Here is a 19693-nt window from a genome sequence, read left to right on the forward strand (position 1 = left end):
AAAATATAGCTATTCCTGGTTCGATGCAGACTAGGAGAAGTTTGGGGGGTGGGGTTTGTTGTTTGTTCTTGAGGTGGTTTTGTCCCTAGAAAGTAAAATTCTACCTATCTTCTCACTGAGAGTATTTCATTAGTTCAAGACTACTTATGCCAAAGACTGCTGTAATTTGAGGACATTTCCAGAGAGGAAAGGAAGTTCAAGGAATTCTGTGTATGCCTAGGGTGAATTACACTGGAATGTGATGAAATACAATTTTATTTCTTTCTTAGGGATTTTTCACACTAAAGGGTTTTCTAAACTTCGACAAATTTTATTTACTTATTTATTTCACAGAGAAATTTCTTTGTCAGATTTTGAATTTGGGATTTTCTTTTTTCCAAGGTGATTTCTTCATATTATTTTTTAACTCTCTGCATTTTATAAAAAATAATCTAATAATTTTGTATTATCTGTATCCTATTTAATTTAAGCAGACTTATGAATGGAAATATATAGTTTTGTTTGAAGAAAAAATAACCTTTAATCCAGAAAATAATTTTAAACTAGAAAATTTTCAAATACAATAAGTAAAAAAATCAAAATGTGATATCCAACCTCAGGAACTCATTCATTCTGCTGTCACGTTTTTTTTCTTCCTCTATGCATGATATTGAGTCAAAAGGACTCTGTAAGTTATTCTCTAAAAGCTATTGTTAGCACTCTGTATTGGGTTTATGTGACAAGGTCTTGGTAGTGGTTGGCCTCACAGGGGTGACTTTTCTGAGAAGCTGCTAGCAGCTTTTCCTATGTCTAATAGAGCCAAGGCCAGCGGGCTCCAAGATGAACCCACCGATGGCCAAGTCCATCAGTGATGTTGGTAGCACCTCTGTGATAAGATATTCAAGAAAAGCGAAAAAAATGCTGCAAAAAGTAGCCGCAAAAACAAGTGAGAATATGTGAAAGAAATAGCTCTGTAGGCACCAAGGTCAGTGAAGAAGGATGGGAGGAGGTGCTCCAGGTGCCAGAGCAGAGATTCCCTCCAGACCATGTTGCAGACCATGGTGAGACCGGCTGTCTGCTGCACCCATGGAGGACCCCATGCTGAAGCAATCTGTTCTTGAAGGACCGTACCTCATGGAAAGGACTCACACTGGAGCAGTGAAGAAGGAAGGGGTAGTGGTAAGATGTTTTAAGTTTTGAGTTTATTTCTCATTACCCTACTCTGATTTGATTGGTGACAAATTAAATTAATTTCCCCAAGTCAAGTCTGTTTTGCCCGTGATGGTAATCGCTGAGTGATCTCTCCCTGTCTTTATCTTGACCCACCAGCCTTTCATTATATTTTCTCTCCCCTGTCCACCTGAGGAGAGGGAATGATAAAGAAGCTTTGGTGGGTACCTGGCATCCAGCTAGGGTCAACCCACTACACACTGCAGCAATTTTCATCCAGAAATCACTTAGAATAATGCACTAACTCTTTCTATTATCAGCAAGGAGAGCCACATATAAGAGAGACAGCTTGCAGATGAGATGGTGAGAATTTTCTCTGCTGTTCTGACAGACGCAAGCATCAAAACTCAAGCCCAACTCAGCTCAAACCCATTCCAGAACAGAGAGCTGAACAGACACTGATCATTACAGAAATCCAGGATTGGATCCAAATCCAGGGTCACCCGTTCCCCACATACTGTCTCCTTCTCCATGCTGCCCCACTTCCAGTCATGTCACATCCCTCTGGGTGGGACCTGCTTACCTGTCTGTTCTGAAATTGTAGCAAACAGCCTGTGGGGAATCCTGGATGGGATCTTCAGTCCAGCCCTTATCTGGTAATACCTGGGGAGAAAGAATTAAAAATAACATGCTGTTAGATGGGTGAGCACTCGGTCCAACCAAAAATTCTGTGGGAACACAACCTGGGGATCTGCATTCAAACAAAAGTGCTCAAGAGAAAAAAACATGCTCAGAAATACTATTTTTTTTTTCTGCTTTTTAGTTATAGCTAAAGTGGATTTACACTGATTTTAATCAGGCCCAGGTGATGAAGCTGGTGAGGACCCAGGAGCACAAGTCTTAGGAGGAGCAACTGAGGGAGTTGGGGCTGTTTAGCCTGGAGAAAAGGAGGTGGAGGAGAGACCTTACAGGTGCCTACCACAACCTGAAAGGAGGTTGTAGCATGGAGAGTGTTGGTCTCTTCTCCCAAGTAGCAAGTGATAAGATAAGAGGAAATGGCCTCAAGTTGTGCCAGGAGAGGTTTAGATTTGATATTAGGAAAAAATTCTTAACAGAAAGGGTTGTCGGGCATTGGAACAGGCTGCCCAGGGAAGTGGTGGACTCACCATCCCTGGCGGTGTTTAAAAGGCATTTAGACAAGGTTCTTAGAGACATGGTTTAGTGTTAGAGTCAGGTTAGGTTGTGGTTGGACTCAATGATCCTGAGGGTTTCTTCCAACTGAGATGATTCTATGATTCTTTTCTAAATAGGGATTCAATTTGACTAGCAGACATACCATGAAATCTCTATTTTACAGCAGGGGCAGAGTACACAACTGCCTGATGTGTGGTTAACAAGGAAAGACTGTGAAAAAAAATCTTGGATTCTTTTAAGGAAAAGAGACATAGAATAATACCTACAGTAAAAGGCAGTGAGATGAGACAGGGAGTGAAAAATTTTAATACAAAACAAAAAAAGAGGAAACTTCTGTGGAAATACAACAAATGTGCTAAACCCACATGAAAGAAAATTCAGTTTCATTCTGCCATTGCATATTGAGGCCACCATATCATCAAAGTGATAGCATTAATCATATCTAAAACAGCTGTTTTTTGTTATCTCATAGGTGATCACAATGTTAGAGGAAAGAAGACAGAAAAAAAAATAACAGCAATTTCATGGACTTAAGATACACATGGTGCAGGTTACTTTAGACAGTTTCCAAATATTAGCTCAGTCTAAACAGAGAAAAAACTTCATCCCAGTCTTTGATTATCCCCACTTTCATGAATTAGGAACAAGAGGCAGTGTACAGCACAGTACCTAACCCACCACAATGTAGCTCAGGATACCTCCACCTGTTTTCAGATCTCCCACTGGTCTGCTGTAACACTGTGATGGTGTCAATACCCCTGTCTCTGCATTTTCTCTCCTGCCCTTTGTTTGGTCTATTTTTTTATAAATTCCTCATATCTCACAAATGCTTGCAGATATTTTCAGCCTGATTTGTGTCTAAGCCTCTAAATACAATAATAAAGGTTAAATTTTAACTGTAAAGGCCTACCCAGCAACTAAAGACGTTGTAACACTTAGTAGAATTATTTCCTTGGAAGGTATAACCGTATGTGGAAAGGAACAATTAAAACACCTAGTTTCCAGTGAACTGCTGCATAAAAAAACATCTCACACAGGCTACACTTATCAATAAAATATTTGTTAAGGGTGTAACAGTGGATAAACCAGCTGTGTCTCTGCTAGGTTAAAAGCTGGAGAAAGTAGTTTGATGGGGATAAAACAAAACAAAACAAGACCCACCACTTCAGAGGCAATTGTGATTGTGTCAAGCTCCTTCACAGCTGAAAGCTCACGTTACCTTACCTAGTCCAACTGGCAGACCCTTGCCAACTTGGATATAATTCCAGCACAACCTTTGACATTTTTAGATATCTCGTTTAGGCAATAACTTGGGCATGAAAACTCTCCATTTACTTTTAAGTTTTCAGGAAAGAAAACAAAAGAAGCTTAGGTTATCAATATGCACAATATATAGTTAAAAATAACAGTAAGCAAGTCTATACTGCCTGACCTTTCTCTCCCTTATGCTGTCCTTGTACTAAGGTAGAAGTTTTTAATTAATGCTATTGCTCCCAGTTTCTTCCAGAGCAAGTTTAAGAATTATGCCTTAAGACTCTTTGTCTTACAATACAATATCTGAGCTGACAAAAATACCCTATTTGGACTAGCCATACACTGTCATTACTTCCTAAATAATGTCAATATGGTATTAAAGGACCGCTGCCACAGTAGTGTCATGGGAGACTCCTCAGTGTGTAGATATTAATGTTTTACTATATGCTCATCCCATTAGACTTATTTCTAAGAATAACATCCTCCAACTGTCTGACCACCTCTTTTAGACTTTTGCTGCTTCAGATTCTGGTGGATTATCCTTGGCCAAATTCCCACCTAGATGCTCTCTCACTCTTCCCTATCAACAGGACATCAGGAGAAAACAGGATGAAAAATAAGACAAAATAAAGAGAGGGAGATCACTAACCAGTTACAGTCACAGGCAAAATTGACTCAACTTGAGGAAAATTAATGTTTTCATTCACAATTGGGCAGTAAGAAACAAACAAAAAAACTAAACCAACACCTTCCGCCCACCCCATCCCCTTCTTCCCAAGCTCAGCTTCATTCTTTCTAAGAAATTCAGGGGGATGTGGATGTGAGTTACGGCCATAACAGCCCCTCTTTGCCACTCAATCCTCGTCACTAATTCCTTGCTCCATTGTGGGGCGTTCCACAGGCTGCAGTTCCACCAGGAAATTTCCAGCTATCAGTTTACTGCCACACTATGCTAATGTCTGCCTTCCCTCATTGTGAGTCTTGTGTTCAGAAGCATCTCACGTAGCCCTAAATACTTTAATTAGGAAACTTATTTTCCAGTGGCTTGGCTGATGCTCCAGATTCAGTCACCTAAAGCTGGGAAGACACAGGTGTCTAAAGGTGCCAGTTTCACTGACCATGTAGTCAAAAACTCTCAGTAGACTTAGAGACATTTGAATCCTAATAGAGGACGCTGGACAGACTTTGGCTTTACTCATTGTCCAGACTAGAGCTGTTGATTGCAATACAGCTTTGGATATCAAAAACACATGAAGACACCTCAATACCAGTGACTTCATAACAAGGTTACTTCCACCTTTTATTATTACCTTTGCAAAATGGAGTAGGTGTAATGACATAACAGAGTTAGGTTTTAATCTTATTTTAACATTTCCTTGTTCATCCCCTTAATTTTGGCAAATTAACTTGAATATCAATGTATTCTAGAATTCACAAATAGGCATCATCCTGTGTACCTACAAAGTTTAACAGCTCAGAATAAACATTGCATAGAAAAGTCATAGAAACCTAAAGAACTCTCAGATTAAGTTTAAACTCTAATGTTTAGGGTCCAGATGTAAAGAGAATCTGAAGACTTCTAAGGTCTGCAGTCCTAAGCATTACAGACAAAAATGTGTCTCATATTTTATAGGCGACCAAACATTTTCATTCTTAATAAAGACAATAAACAGTTACTAATGAATGATTCATTGCAGATTGCTAGCACCTGATGCCAAAAGGTATAGTCTTGATAACACTATGGCATAAAGAAATTCTAGTATAAACTATCATGGAATTAGACACATTTCTCCGGATGAACTATTTTAGAGAATGATCCTATACTCAGAGGACACAAGAAGCTTCTGAATATCCTGTTTCTTCAATATCTATGTAATTGTGCACATGTGTGCATTGCAATTCTTTGCTCCTTAAGGTAGTGACACTGTTGACCAATTAGATTAATTGCAGAGAAGGACAGTAATGTAGAGGATCTCAGATCAAAATCTCCAAACATCTCAGTGACATCCCTGGAAATTAACACTCAGGGTAGTGGAAGTGTCAAAGGTTCAAACCCGAAAAATAAATTAAAAGACAAATAGAAATGCTCACAATTTTTCAATTTTTTCCTTTTAAATTTGAATAGTTCCCTGAAAATCTTTGAGAACAAGTCATTTCCCAGTGGAAGTTTCAGGCAAAACATTAACAACAACTCCAAAGGAGACTAAAAATACTACAAGCAGAACATGAGCAAAGAACAGGTTCACCTTGGGTGAACAGAAAAAAGCTAAAGACATTCTCATTTGAGTTTCACCAGATCTCTTGTTGTCCAGTTAAAATAAACAACCTCCATACAGGAAACTGAATAAAACCCATTATTTGTTTTGTTTTGTTTTTCTAAGTTACATATCAATATTTAAATCATAAGACGGGAAAACATTATCCATTCCTCCTCAGAGCTTCCTCTAAAACTTTGCAGGCAGGGATGAATTGTGAAACAATGACTTTATGCCTAAATATAAACATAAAAATAGAGGTTCCTGCTCCCACACTGTGACGTTTGATGTTACTTCACAGTAGCTTGTGCATTGTGAGGAGTGTTTTGCTGATCAAAATACAGGCTACTTCAAGACAGAGTCCCATACATTTTCTTCATACATTTTCTTCAGCAGCAAGCACGGATAAATTTCTGTTTCTTCACCCCACTGCCCTATATACCTCTTGGTTGTACCAGTACAAGTAATAGTGAGACTAAATGTAAAGCAGAAGCATGTTAATGCGAGCACAAATAACAAATAAAACCCTCTTTTTTGTCAGTTCCTCTACAAAACCCCACACTGTGGAACGACTGATTACCGTGCTCAGTCCCTGCTAACAAAAGGGTAAATGGAAAATGTTTTTGTCACACTAAGAACACTCATTCTGTTACAATGAGGTACTGTATGAATTAGATTTGGTATAAATCATGCAAAGAAGCAACGGTTTCAGCTGACCATACAGTGTTTCTTGCTTTGCTCGAAGTGAAACGAAACATCTCCATATGGCTCATCAGTAAGTGGCCTCATAGGCTTACCAGCCTCCTCCAATCCACCCAAGAAAAAGAGGGATCAGTTTAGTGGCCTGAGCTCTCCCAGAGTCTATATGACCTGTTCTCACCTGAGTGGAACATTTGCGGTCTGGACACTGCGACAGCAGGGCCTTGAGGATGGGCTGTTACCTGGGTGGAGGCAATTGCATAGATGTGGTGTCTCCTTCTTTGTCTAAGTAGCCGCTCTCTGCATTTCAGGCTTGGGAGGAAATCCTGCAGACAAGTGTTTTATCTCTGGCCAGCTGAGTGAACCTCTCCAAAATGATATGAGGTATGAACAGAAAAACTACAAAGAATAGCAACAGGACCTGCAGATCAAAATCTACAGCTAAACCGGAAAAATCACTCTGATGCAAAGATTGCAAAACAATACAAAAATCATTAGGGCAGGTCCTCCACCACATATGTGCTGGAAATGACAACTTGATAGTGGTATTGGGCTGATAGTAATGATAAATGAGAAATTGCCTCCAAAAATAACAAGCTATTTTGGCCACATGCTTAACTTCTTTATGAAGAGGCTAAAGGAAAGGAATACAAAACTTCAAAACAAGGCACAGCCAAGATGCCAAAATTAAGAGGTCAGCATGGTTAGTGAAGATAAAGCTGGAGAAACTTGGCAGAAGTGGCATGTGAACTGGACACTCAGTAAAACAGGTTTACAACTAATCCAAGAAATTGATAAAGGTACAGAAGGGCTGGTGATGAGCAGAATCTAAACAGTTATTTTACAAAGCATCTGAAATGGACAGATTTATGGGTCCTGAGTGTGGCCCCAGAAGTACATGGAACTTCACAGTAGATTTTGAATGAAATAATAATTATGAAATAAATGAGAAATTGCACTACAGTTCCTGTTTTATGACAATTAGGCTAGGTCTGGCTTGTTAGAATTAGGCTAGGTAGTACCTCTCTTTGGGTAAACAGCTGGTTTGTGCAGGTTTGGAGGGGGTTTTTCTGCATGTTTTTGTGGTTTGGTTTTGTTGTTGTTGTTTTTTCGTTTTTTTTTTGTTTTTTTTTTTTTTTTTTTTTTTAAGACAAAAGTTGGTGCAGAAAAGCTTATTTGGACTTCAGTAAAGTAGGGAGACCATGGAAAATTGCCAGTTAATGTGGAACAGGTGCTGTGAAGGGAATATCAGGAAACAGCAAGCTGAACTAAAGGAGTTTGGCACACTTAACTCAGCAAAACACAGAGCAATCAAATCCCCTCTCAAGCTATAAATACACTGGGAAGAAAAACATCAGGAAGGAAGAAGAAGAGTGGGGTACAAGAAAGTACAATATTGGCACACGAAAAAACACATATAAACTGTTCATGAATAAATGCAATTTGGAAATAGAAAGTTGTAGTTGGCAAAGGAGCAAGGCGGTGAAACAACCTCCTAACAGAAGCAGAAATAAAAAAGACAACTTACTTTCAGGGGAAGTTTTGTAAATTCCCTAAAGATTTATAGGACATGGACCCTTCTGGATATGGATCCTTCCTATTTTCAAGACCAATGTTATTTATGCAGGCAGTCCAAGTCCATTCTGTCCTGCAAGACAGCCTCCGTGGGTCACCCTAGTTGGAACAAATTTGCCATAACCACCTTCTCTTCTCATTTGTGAATTATTAATATTTAAAATTAAATAGATAATTTGAATATTAGCTTTGTTTTCCTGTACCTGGGCACACATTAATCCCTAATGACTTTTACTGACTCACCTAGGGTGCTGACATGAAAAGCCTCCTCGGGTGCCTGACTCCACTAGCAGATGTGTTGGATGATACTACGTCCCCTTGCCTACCATTGTCACCTTTCAGTCTCTTGGCACTGTGGTGGTCAGATCTCCTCTCAGGAGCACCAAGATCACTCTCAGATGTTAAGTGCCCACTTAATGACCAAGCAGGTTGCAGAGGGTTGGGTTTTTTAATGGTTTGTTTTTGTTTTTGTTTTAAATATTATTATATTACACTTAAATACACAGAGGAAATAATTACTTTTAGGAGAATAAATAATTTCTGCTTCAGATAACTAACTCATTGTGCCATCTCTAGTGATCTAGCCATACCACAGGGCAGTACCTAACCCCAAAGCATTTACATTAAAAACAGCAGGGAGATATGTCAAGGGAGCAGGCAGGTACCAGTTGTGTTACCGACAGTTTAGACTCCAAGCCCCCCATTGCATCCTCCTCTCAGATCAATGATAGAACATCTCAGCTCTCATCTAGTCCACAAGCTGCTGTCTACTTTTATTCCCCTGCCACTGACTGGTATTGGCATTGTAGAGCCTAGGTTAAGAACGGATGATTAGTTTGAGAAAGGCAATTTTTTGATGTGTCACTCTACCAAACCAGATCAGTCCCACCAGGAGCACTGACAGATCAGGTTGCTCCTCCCTGATCATTTCTGCAGCATGGAACTCAAAAAGACTGGCTCAATAACGCTGCCATAGGAGACGGACAAGTTCAAGATCACACAGCTCGCGCCTGATTTGAATTATACTTGCCCAGCTCCAGGGCCTAAAATTTCACCCCAAGTTAAACTACATTTTAATAAACAACCCCTAAGCTAACATATACTGCAAACAAACCAGATTTATGCTTGAGCCTGATCAGTCAGCCGGGAGATTCTGCTGCGCTTCAGACAAGTGTTGGAGTTGCCCTCCAGCAGCCCATGTCAGCAAAACTTCTCTGTTGAGTTACCGCTGCTGGGGAGCCAAGGCAGCACACTGTTTTTGAAGTCAACTTTTTCCTTACAGTCAAGGAAAAAGACAGATTTCTTCATGAAAACAGCATAAGAAGGGACCTCAAATCTCTGTGCAAGATGTGTCTTCACTTGTCATAAAGAAAGTTTAAACTCAGGAGTTGCAGCTCGTTCTCTCTCTGGAAAAATTAACAGACCTTTTTTGTCCTGTGGCTGGCTGAGCCTCAGAAAAAGGAGCTGATATAGGGAAAGTGTTTTAGCTTTTGTTCCTCAGCATCCCATTCTACTTTTATCAATAAATTGTCGTGGTTGAGACGGACAAACGACATGGACCAAGTTCCTTCAAGATTGAAGTAATAGGGTAGTAGGTGCCATTTATTGCTACAAGTGCCTTTTTATACAATTCTACCAGTTCATGTGTCTTTTCGCTATTGGTTACAAGTTACAGCACTAACATCTCATTGGTTAATTTTTCTATCATCCATGTTATTCTTCTATCCCCTTCTCTCTCACGGGTACATCTCTCCTCTCTCACGGGTACAACTCCATACCTCCGGATACTCCTTTACTCCCATCCTTTTCAAGGGTAAATCTTAATATCTTCAAGGCTGATCTCTACTCCCATATTTTCTGTCAAGGATTCCACAGACCAGCTGCAGTTTCCCACCATAAATTAATTCATTCAAATCAAGTCTGTTTTGCCTGTGGTAGAAACTGGAAAGTGATCTCCCTGTCTTTACCTTGACCCAAGAGCTTTCTTGTCTTATTTTATCCCCCTATCCTGTTGAGAAGGAGTGAGAGAGCAGCTGGGTGGGATCTGGCAGCTGGCCCAGGTCAACTCACAACACGCAGTTCCACCTTCAGGTACACAACTCTCTGAAGCTGAGTGATGCTGGAAGTCCTGTGATTTTCTTGCATCTCTAACTGCAAGTTTACCTGTGATATCTCTTAATTTTTACTGATCAAATTATCTTTACAGTCTGCTAGTTAGTCTAATAAGGCTGTAATCTCTCTCTCTTCTGTTACAAGTGCTTCCTGTTCTGCTTTTAATTGTTCCTTCAGCACTTGATCAAAACTGCCTTCTGTAACTATGCCATGTCTTGTATCATCTGATTTAAACTGTAGAGCAGACATCTGAATCAGGTTATTGTACTATCATAATTCTTCTTCATTTTGTTTTAATTCTATTTCCACTTTATTCATTTTTTGTAGTTGTTGTTCCAACCAGTTTACAATCTTTAAGACTTCAGTACCTCTGTTCTCCTGTTCTTAAATCTGTGCCACCAGTTTCTCTATTTCTCTGTCACAAGCTGTAAATTCTTGATGATTTTGCTCCTTTTCTAATAAAAACATATCTTAATCATCCATTTTTTGTTTTATTTCTGCTTGTAAAAATTCTACCTCACATTCTTTGGGCATTCCAGAAGTCTTTGATATTTCTCTGTTTTAACTGTTCTTCCAGTTTTTCGATTTATTTTATCCCATTAATTTTTCCTTTTTATAGCTTACTTATCCATCAACTGCCACTGGTTTTCAATGTGTTTTTCAAGAACTGGAATTTGCTTGTTTAGATTTACGATCTCCAGTAATTACTTAGCCACATCCTGATTTGTATGCAGTTGTTATTCATGTCCTACATCTTCTTTTTTTCGTTTGAAAAGGAAAGCTCAAATAGTCCTTTCCCACCTGACACTGACGCTCTAATTTCTCCATTGCTAAAAATTCTACTTCCAGTCCTAATAAGTGTTCATAACAGGAGCCAAGGGGTTGCATTATTTCTTTTACAGTTTTGTGGTTTATCACTTTGTTTTTATCGTCTTTCAGCACTCTACAGGATATGTGAAGCTTGTCAAACTAATGCTCTGTTTGTACAAAACCTGTAGAGTTTTTTCTACACATTCGACTCATGAAACACTGAAAAGTGTTCACATTTCCTAGCTGTTGTCTGAGTGTTTTTTTCTGATTTTGTACAGATATCTTTACTGTTTTAGAATATGGAATGCTTCCTTTTGTGTGTTTTATTTCTCTATTTGCACCATGTATGTCACGGTCATGTCTTAATCTCTGTTTGCATCTCATAGGAGTTACTCTCATAAATAAGGCTGTTCCTCTGAATTATGAACTTAATTTTGAGAAGAGCTGAACCATTGCAACCCTATTCTCTTTAACAAGAGAAAATCAAGTTGTAATGAGTTTTGGGAACCGAACCAGGCTCCAAAAGAGAACACGATGAAATTCTTCTCTCAGATCCACCTGAGACATCTTAGGGAATGGCTCAAAGTTTTTCCAATGTTTCTTCTCAAGGAAAATGCAGCTTCTAAAAAGTGTGTGTGGAGGGGTGTTGTTTGTTTGGTTAGTGGGTTGTTTTGTTTTGTTTTGTTGTTTCTTTGTAGTTGTTGTTTTTCTTTGTTGTGTGTGTTGGTTTTTTTTTAATGAAAACCTTTATTTTCCTGCTTCCATTCCCTTAGTGACTGTCTTCAAATAAACTAGAAACTTTAAATTTATTTTGAATAAATTACAAAAATAATAATTTTCTTATAGTAGAGACACATGTGTATCAAAGGTTTTCTAAATCAAATCGTATATAGGGGTTCTGTTAGTTTAGATTGTTTCTCAGAAGAAGAACTTGTCCAGTTAGTCAAGGCCACAAAGTGTGATGCATTTATAACCTGCAGCTTCGAAGATAATGCATGAGACTTATGTAGCCTATGTTAAGCTAGTGCAAAATAAAATATTTCAGATAAATTAAACATCTGAATGCAAAGAATATGCTCTCTCCCCACAAAATATGCAACAAGAAGAAATAAAGCTTAATTTCAGCAGAAACCACTGAAACAGTGTCTTTGCACTTCTGAGATAAATTTTCGTTTTATGATAAGTACCTGCTGCACCCAGGCAGAAATGATGAGTTCTCGGAATTTATGATGGGTGCCTGTTTCAAAGTTCTCTTTGCTCTGGTACTGGTCTGCCATCACTGGGCTCAGTTTTATGCCATTCTGCATTGCTCTTGGGAAGTTTGCTGTGTGCTATTGACAGACGCTTCAGCCTTCTTGAACCTTGATTCTTGAGGATCCACCTGCTGGTACACCTGAGCAGATCAGTACCAGAGCAATGGCTGGGTGGGATCACGGACCAGGAGACCTTCCTGAAACTGTCAGAGATACAGACATAGCCATGGCACAACGCAAGTCTTACTCTGCGACCATGCAACTTGACCCATCTGCATGACCTTCTTCCATCACGAGAAGTGTTCATCTTGTATGGGACTTCCAGGTGGTTGAACTGTCCAATTTAGTGACAGCAGAAATTAGCATCTGCTAGACGGGCAAAATTGCATAACTTGTTCTGGGATCGTGGCTCGTGTGTCAGATGACACTGCATCTTCACATTGCTCAAGTCCCCAGACTTCCTTCTTTCAGAAACTAGTTCAGGGGCAGTGGCTGGAAGATACTCAAGTTTTATATTCATTTGGGATTAGACAATTGCCAGGCTGTGAATGAACTGGTCTGTTGGGTTAAACATATCCATTCTGCTCCCAATCAGTTTGTATCTCTCTTTCATGGTCACTTCGGCTTTCAATCTTCTGAGAAGTTCTGAGAATCAGAATATGAAAGTATTTTACACATTTTAAAGCAGCAGCCTCTGAATAGCCCTTTCATGGCTATCATCTTCTGTTGTCTCCTATTTCCAGGAGTGGGATCCAAAACTTAATAAAATTTAGTGTAAATAGCCACTTCTCCCAACCTGTTTATCAGTCTCAGTCTATAAACATTGCAGAAACACTTTAGAACTCTCATGAGATGCCCTATTTGTCTTTTTCTAGTAAAAAAAGAGGTAATATAAAAGTTGGAATTAAGAAAGAAAAAGAATGTTCAGCTCCTTTTCTATCTATTGTACGATTGCTATGGAGTGCCTCTTATTTGCACCTGGAACAGTTAAGGATTACTTAACTCTCTGAGATTATCACACTGTAGGATTTTTCAGGTGCTTCAGTTAGAAAAGCACAAAATCTCAATTTCTAGCTGTTCTTATAATTTAAGAGCAGATCGAAAAAGGTTAGTACTTGACCATGATACTACAGTAAGCTACGTTTTGAAGGTTTCTCATTGCCTTTCAGACAAGGATATAAGTGCTTATATCCTTATTAGGGTCCTAATTTTTCTGCCCTTTCCTTTCCCTGCCTCTGTCTTCCAACAATAAAGTATGCTTCTTTCATTTTACTCTGCTGTTCGCTATTCTACTGCCTACTGCTCTTCACCCTTACTTTACTATGCTCTCTGAAAGGGATGTAAAGGGCAAATTGCTTTAATAGTATGGATATGGGACCAAATAAAAGGCAGTACTGCTACCTTGGTAAGCATAAAAGGGCAAGAGCCCCTGAGGTGAGCATAAAAGGAGATGTAGAGGCTGTTCGTTGGTGAAATTGTCAGAGTGCTGCAGGGATCCAAGGGCTGGAGCTTTTATGGCCTGTAGAGCTGCCAGTTTCTGCAGAGAAGTGGTGGTCTGATGAAAAGTTACACAAAGCTAGAAGTATAAAAGTGATCAAGACTGTGGCTTACCTGGATCCAAATGAAATCCTTGCCTCACATGCACCAAGTGGCAAGTGTAGGCTCTGATTCAGGAACACACTGAAATATGGGAGCTCTCCCATTAAGAACACTGTTCATTTGCCAAAAGTTGTTTATATCTTCTACACATTGCCCCCAGAGCGCTCAGCTGTTGAGAGCTTCCAGCTCTAAATCTTGGATTAAAAAAAGTATCTACCTGTGATCCTGGGGCATGGTGGGCACCTCCACAAGATGCTGAAAACCCTTGCATACTGTTTGCTAGGGTAAGAATGAATCACACCAGGTACCTCTCAGGTCTGCTGAACTGGACAGAATTTGTTATCAAAACAGGGTTTTTCTGTCAGAATGAAAAATCAAAAAAGAGGGCAGCCCTACCTTTAGAATTGAACAGTTTCCTCTAATTGAATGCATAACTCCCTTTGTCATGCTTCCTTGTGTCTGCAAGCAACAAGTTCCTTGTAGGTGAGTAAGTTTACTTTCAGTAGACTTCTAGCTAGAGAAAAGGGCCACACTACTTACTGTATGGCAAGGAGGATATGGATTGTCCTCCTCTTTCCCTATTAATTTTAGACCTGCCTTCATCAAAAGTTAGAGAGCCTGAGGATAAATCTGTGGTGAGAACTGTAGAAACTCATGATGCATGACTGTGGAGTCTGGATTGCAGTGCCACAGTTCTGTTTGACTAACCTGCTGTTGTGCCTTGACACAGAAGACATGGGCATCACAGAGGAAGCTGCGAGACAGACCTGTCAACTTGTTCATTGTTTGTGTATGACTGATGAAAGCCTTCCTCTTGCCACCTCCAACAGATTCCAAAGTGAGGGGAAGGTTCCTTGGGATGCCTAAGATGTTCCTCTGACTGCCAAAAAGGTGGGAAGGAAATGCTGATAGTGGGAATGGTAACAGCTGCTGTGAGCAACCACATTGTGCCTACTGGTAGCTCCTGTGCCACACACTCTCACCCCTTTTTTCTGGGGCACTTCAACACTCTGCCAGGAGCCTGTGGTAGACCTAGGTCAGAAAGGCTTCTCGAAATAGCAATTGACTGAGAAAGAGTCTGAGTTGGTGTTTGTGGATATGTGTGTGTAGGTTCTCAGGAAACATTACAAAAATTAAATGTTTTGAAATACGCTTGCAATTTAGTTTCAAAGTTTACACTTGAGATTTATGTTTTGGTTTGGGGGTTTTTTTGACATTTCAGAATGCAACAGAAGAGTAATTATTTTCTGTTCTTTAAGAGTACATTTCAAATAATTAAGAAGAGCTTTATGCTAATCCACCTTGTATTCTTCTCTGAGTCAGTTTGCTTCCAGCTCCTGTAACAATGGAGTTCGAGATCAAAATGTTCCTGTTCATATCTGATTCTTTGTGGCATAGTAGGAAACTTTTTGGTTTCAAAATGAAATATTTTTCACTTGTATGTAAATAAAAATATTTTTGTAATTGGAAAAGTTGTGTGGCTTAACCACAGCCATGACTAAAGACCAAACTCCTACCCAGCTGCTTACTCACTCCTCTTCATTAACAGGACAAGGGAAGAAAATAGGATGAAAAAGCTCATGGGTTGAGATTAAGACATGGAGATCACTTACCAATTATCATCACAGGCAAAACACTCAAATTCAGGAAAATTAATTTATTTTTTTGCCAATTAAAATAGATTTGAGCAATAAAGACAAACATTAAAATGACACCTACTCCTCAGCCTTTTCCTAGACCCTTGGCTTAGCCTGAGTGAAAGCAGGAGCAAGAAAGAAGAACAGTGTGTATCTTTCCCCCAACTTTGCCCCAGTCCAACCTTCACCCCTTCCCACCTGACTCCTCTCCTGAGGGGTGCAGAGGTATGACCAGGGTTGTGGCCAGTCCATCCCAGCCCCTCTCAACTGCTGCTCTTTCCTCACATATCTCCCTGCTCCAGCGGGGATCTTCCCTGGGTTGCAGTCCTTCAGGGACAACCTGCTCCTGCCTGGGCTCTCCACGGCTGCAGCTCCGGCAGGAAAGTTTCCCCCAAACACTGATTCAAAAGAGAAATTGAGAAACTGGCCATTTCAATGAGTAGAAGAAGAAACTCTAGACTTTTAGACACAGATGTATTCATATTTTTCCCACACCAGGACTAGGGATGACCAAATCATTGCACCCCAAGGAAATCCTCCTCCTCCTTTTGGCCTTATTTTCCTCATTTTAACTTTCCATATCAGATTTTCTTTCCTACTTTTTCTCAGGAAATGGGTCATCTCTGTTTTCACCCACTCACTCCACACAAATAAAACTAATTGTTAAATGTGGGATCTTACCCAAATTTACCTATTTTTCCCATTGAAATGTTGCCAGCACTGAAAGGATGAAGAAGGAAGAATAATCTCTTCTAAAAGTACACTCAGTGCTGGCACAACCCTGACAGCTCTAGAGACAGAAATCCCATTTTCTGTGGAATGGATTCAGTACTAACAACTACATTGCAATCTTTCTTCAGAATGTTTTTGTCAATATGAGTCCTCTCTTCCTGACTGAAAATCTGTACAGAGTGGTGAAAAGTCTTTTCATTCCCAACTGTGTCATGAGTCTGTATCCTCGGCTAAAGCTACGACCTCATTTTTGTGTTAATCCTAAAATTAATCATGTAAGAATATACAAAAAACTCATGTTTTGAAATTTTTCTGCCAGGAGAAATTTTTCACAGAAGACAGAACCAGAGCAGCACTGAACAACACAGCCATAGAGACAAATGATGTGCCCACCTGGGCTGCTGCTAAATCCTGGAAAACACAAGAGTTGGTAGCCACTTAGCTTTACAGTAGTAAAGTCTCCAAGCTGTTTGCAAGCCTGTTCTTGGTATGAGGAGGACTTATTTCTGAAACAGCTGGAAGTGAAACTCTCACTTATCTTCCTTCAGGATCCACAAATCAGATACTCTGCAGAGTCATAGAATCATAGAATAGTCTAGGATGGAAGTGACATGAAATGGTCATCTTGTCCAGCCTTTCAGGGGAAAGGGAGCCTAGATTAAATTACCTAGGAGCTTGTCGAATCTCATTTTGAAAACCTTTAATGATGGGGTTTCTACCATTTTCTTGCAGAGGTTGTTCCAGTGAATGGCTGTTCTCACTGTAAAACAATTCTTATACAAGGACGAAAACTCTTCAGGTGTAAATTGTACCCATTATCTCTTGCCTCTTCTATTTGGCTCCTCTCTTCTCTTTATAGCAACCCTTTAAGTACTAGAATACTATGATGAAGTTTTCCCTTAGCCTACTGTTCTCCAGGGAGAAAAATCTGAACTCCTTCAGTCATTCCTCATAGGTCAGGTTCTCCAGACCTGCTTTGATCAACTTCATGGTCCTCATTTGTACCTTCTCTATTCTGTCCATGGCTTTCTTTAATTGTAGGAACCAGAACTGGGCACAATACTGCAAATGTGGCCTAACAGAAGCTGAGTAGAGTGTGTCAATCTCATCTCTGTCCCTGCTAGCAATGCCCCAGCAAATGCAGCCCAAGATCCAATTTGCCTTCGTTGTTGCAGAGGTACATTGCTGATTTGTGCTCATTTGGTTGTCCACCAGGTCACTTTCAGCAAGGCTGCTCCCCAGCCACACAGGTCCCAGCCAGTACGGGGATCTTTGGTTAGTTCATCCCAGGTGCAGGACTTAGTTCTTGTCTTCATTAAACTTCATAAAATTGTTGCTTCCCCACTGTTCCAATCTATCCAGAACTTTCTGTTGGATGCATCTCCCTTCTGACGTATGCACCTCACCATCCAATTTGGTGTCATTTGCAAACTTGGTGACGATGCTGTCAATCTGATCATTCAGGTCATTTATGGAAACATTGAACAGCATGGGGCCCAATATGAATCCCTGGGGCACCCCACTTGTCGCAGACTGCCAACCTGAGTAAAAAACATTGATCACCACCCTCTGAGTGTGATCTATGAGCCAATTTCCCACCATTTTGCAGATCACCCATCCAGTCTATAGCTTGCCAGTTTGTCTAGATGGAGGCTGTGAGAAACAGCATTGAACACTTTGCTAAGTTCAGTATCCCATCTGCTCAGTCAAGGTCTGTGCACATTCTTTCAGAAGAAAAAGTGCTGCTATGCTTTTCTGCATTTTTTTTTGTAACCTAAGTCAAATGATAACTAGGTCCAGTTCCCTCCCATGTCTGAGATCATCTGCATCTTCATCTTTTCTGTGCTTAACCATATGGTATTGTTTTCTTTCCTGCTGAGGCTGTTCCTGTTTTTATCGAATAAAAATATTAATTGGATCTCAAATCAGCATTGTATATTGGATATTAGCAGAAGCGAGAATGAAAACTGAAGACTCCACTGATACAAGTGAATTCACTGTGATGGAGCTACACACTCCTATTTCTCTAGCCCTTCGTCCTATGTCAGAATACAATGACTCTCCTGACTTGTTCTGTCCATTCACTGTATATGAGATATATGTGTCTAAAATGAATTTATGAATCCTAGTCTGCAAAGTAAAGCACCTAAACATTTGTTCTGATAACATTAAACACCATCAGACTCAAACCTCTCTGTGAATCTGGATCTTCATGTCAGCATTTAAGATACTAATGACAGATATGTAAACTCTTTAATCAAATATATGAAATACTCTAAAGTGAGACATACTCCTCAAACCTTCTATCAGAGGCAAGTCTAAAAACAATCTTGGATGATACCTCAATCTGTAAACCTGGTCCTTCATTACAATTTAATTTAATTTAGACAATGATTCTGGCAACAGCATAATCTTAATAATATTCTCATCACATCAGGAGCACCACAAGAGTACGAATAGACATTAATGAACTTGTTTATCCTTCCTCTCTCCGACCAAAAAATAGGCCACCTACCTTAGAGATTAAAAACCTCACTGGCTCCCTTTAACCATTTCCCTACTCTTATTAGTCTTTGCTAGTGCCTGAATTAATCTTTCAGTACATGAATTCCAGTGTATTCAGTACCTTGCTGGTTTGGCTAGCAGAGAACCCTTTATAATATAGGATGTCACCTGACAGTTGGTTGATCTTTGCATTGGACCATCCTAAAAGCACAGTGTCTTTTTGCAGGTTACAAATAGCATTGACCATCAACTAACTTCTGGAGACCAAGAAGCACTGCAACAGGTCAAGAACAACCCAGCATTGCTTTCAAGGAAGGAAGCATTGGGAGCTGATAACAGGGGCAAGTTTTCAGTGCTTAGAGAACTTATTTCCACTTTATTCTCTGAAATCTATCCTACTGTTTTATTCTCTAAAAGCTGCTGATGTATTTAGCCTTTCAATAACTCCACAGGGTAGGGGAGCACAGGTATCCATCCCAAACTGGTAACGTAGCCTACTGACTGAAATGAAATTATTTCCTAAAATCTGAATGCTTAAGTATTGTGCTCTTTTCCAAAAGTAAGAACCTGAGTCCAGTATGTTTTCTGTTAAGGAATGTAGCCTTCTTTCTTTACTTGGTGGTTGAACAAGCCAGGGTTTATCTGGGAATCATAGAATCATTTAAGTTGGAAGAGAACCTCAAGATCATCAGGTTCAACCATTAACCTAACACTGTCACAAAACCATGTCCAAAAGAACCTCACCTGTGCATCTTTTAAACAGCTCTAAGGATGGTGATTCAGTCACTTCCGTGGGCAAACCTTCACACTTTCCTTAAGCTCTAGTATGTCTATTACATCAATATAGTTCCCCCCCAGTTCTAGAGAAATTTTATCTTGTAAGGGGGATGTGTGAGTCTTGACAATATCTAATCCAAAG

At 39.8% G+C, this 19693-nt stretch overlaps 1 protein-coding gene across 12 annotated transcripts in view; it reads right to left on the minus strand.

Annotated features, from left to right (window-relative positions):
- FAM135B (family with sequence similarity 135 member B) overlaps window positions 1–19693 on the minus strand; it is a 274657-nt gene that overhangs the window by 123550 nt on the left and 131414 nt on the right. For all 12 annotated transcript variants that reach the window (XM_065054475.1, XM_065054472.1, XM_065054474.1 and 9 more), the window contains one exon: window positions 1733–1812. In XM_065054475.1, coding sequence (XP_064910547.1) covers window positions 1733–1812 — 80 coding nt within the window. The remainder of the gene's footprint in view (window positions 1–1732; window positions 1813–19693) is intronic.

The sequence above is a fragment of the Columba livia genome, chromosome 2 (assembly GCF_036013475.1).
Source record: "Columba livia isolate bColLiv1 breed racing homer chromosome 2, bColLiv1.pat.W.v2, whole genome shotgun sequence".
NCBI classification, from domain to species: domain Eukaryota; kingdom Metazoa; phylum Chordata; class Aves; order Columbiformes; family Columbidae; genus Columba; species Columba livia.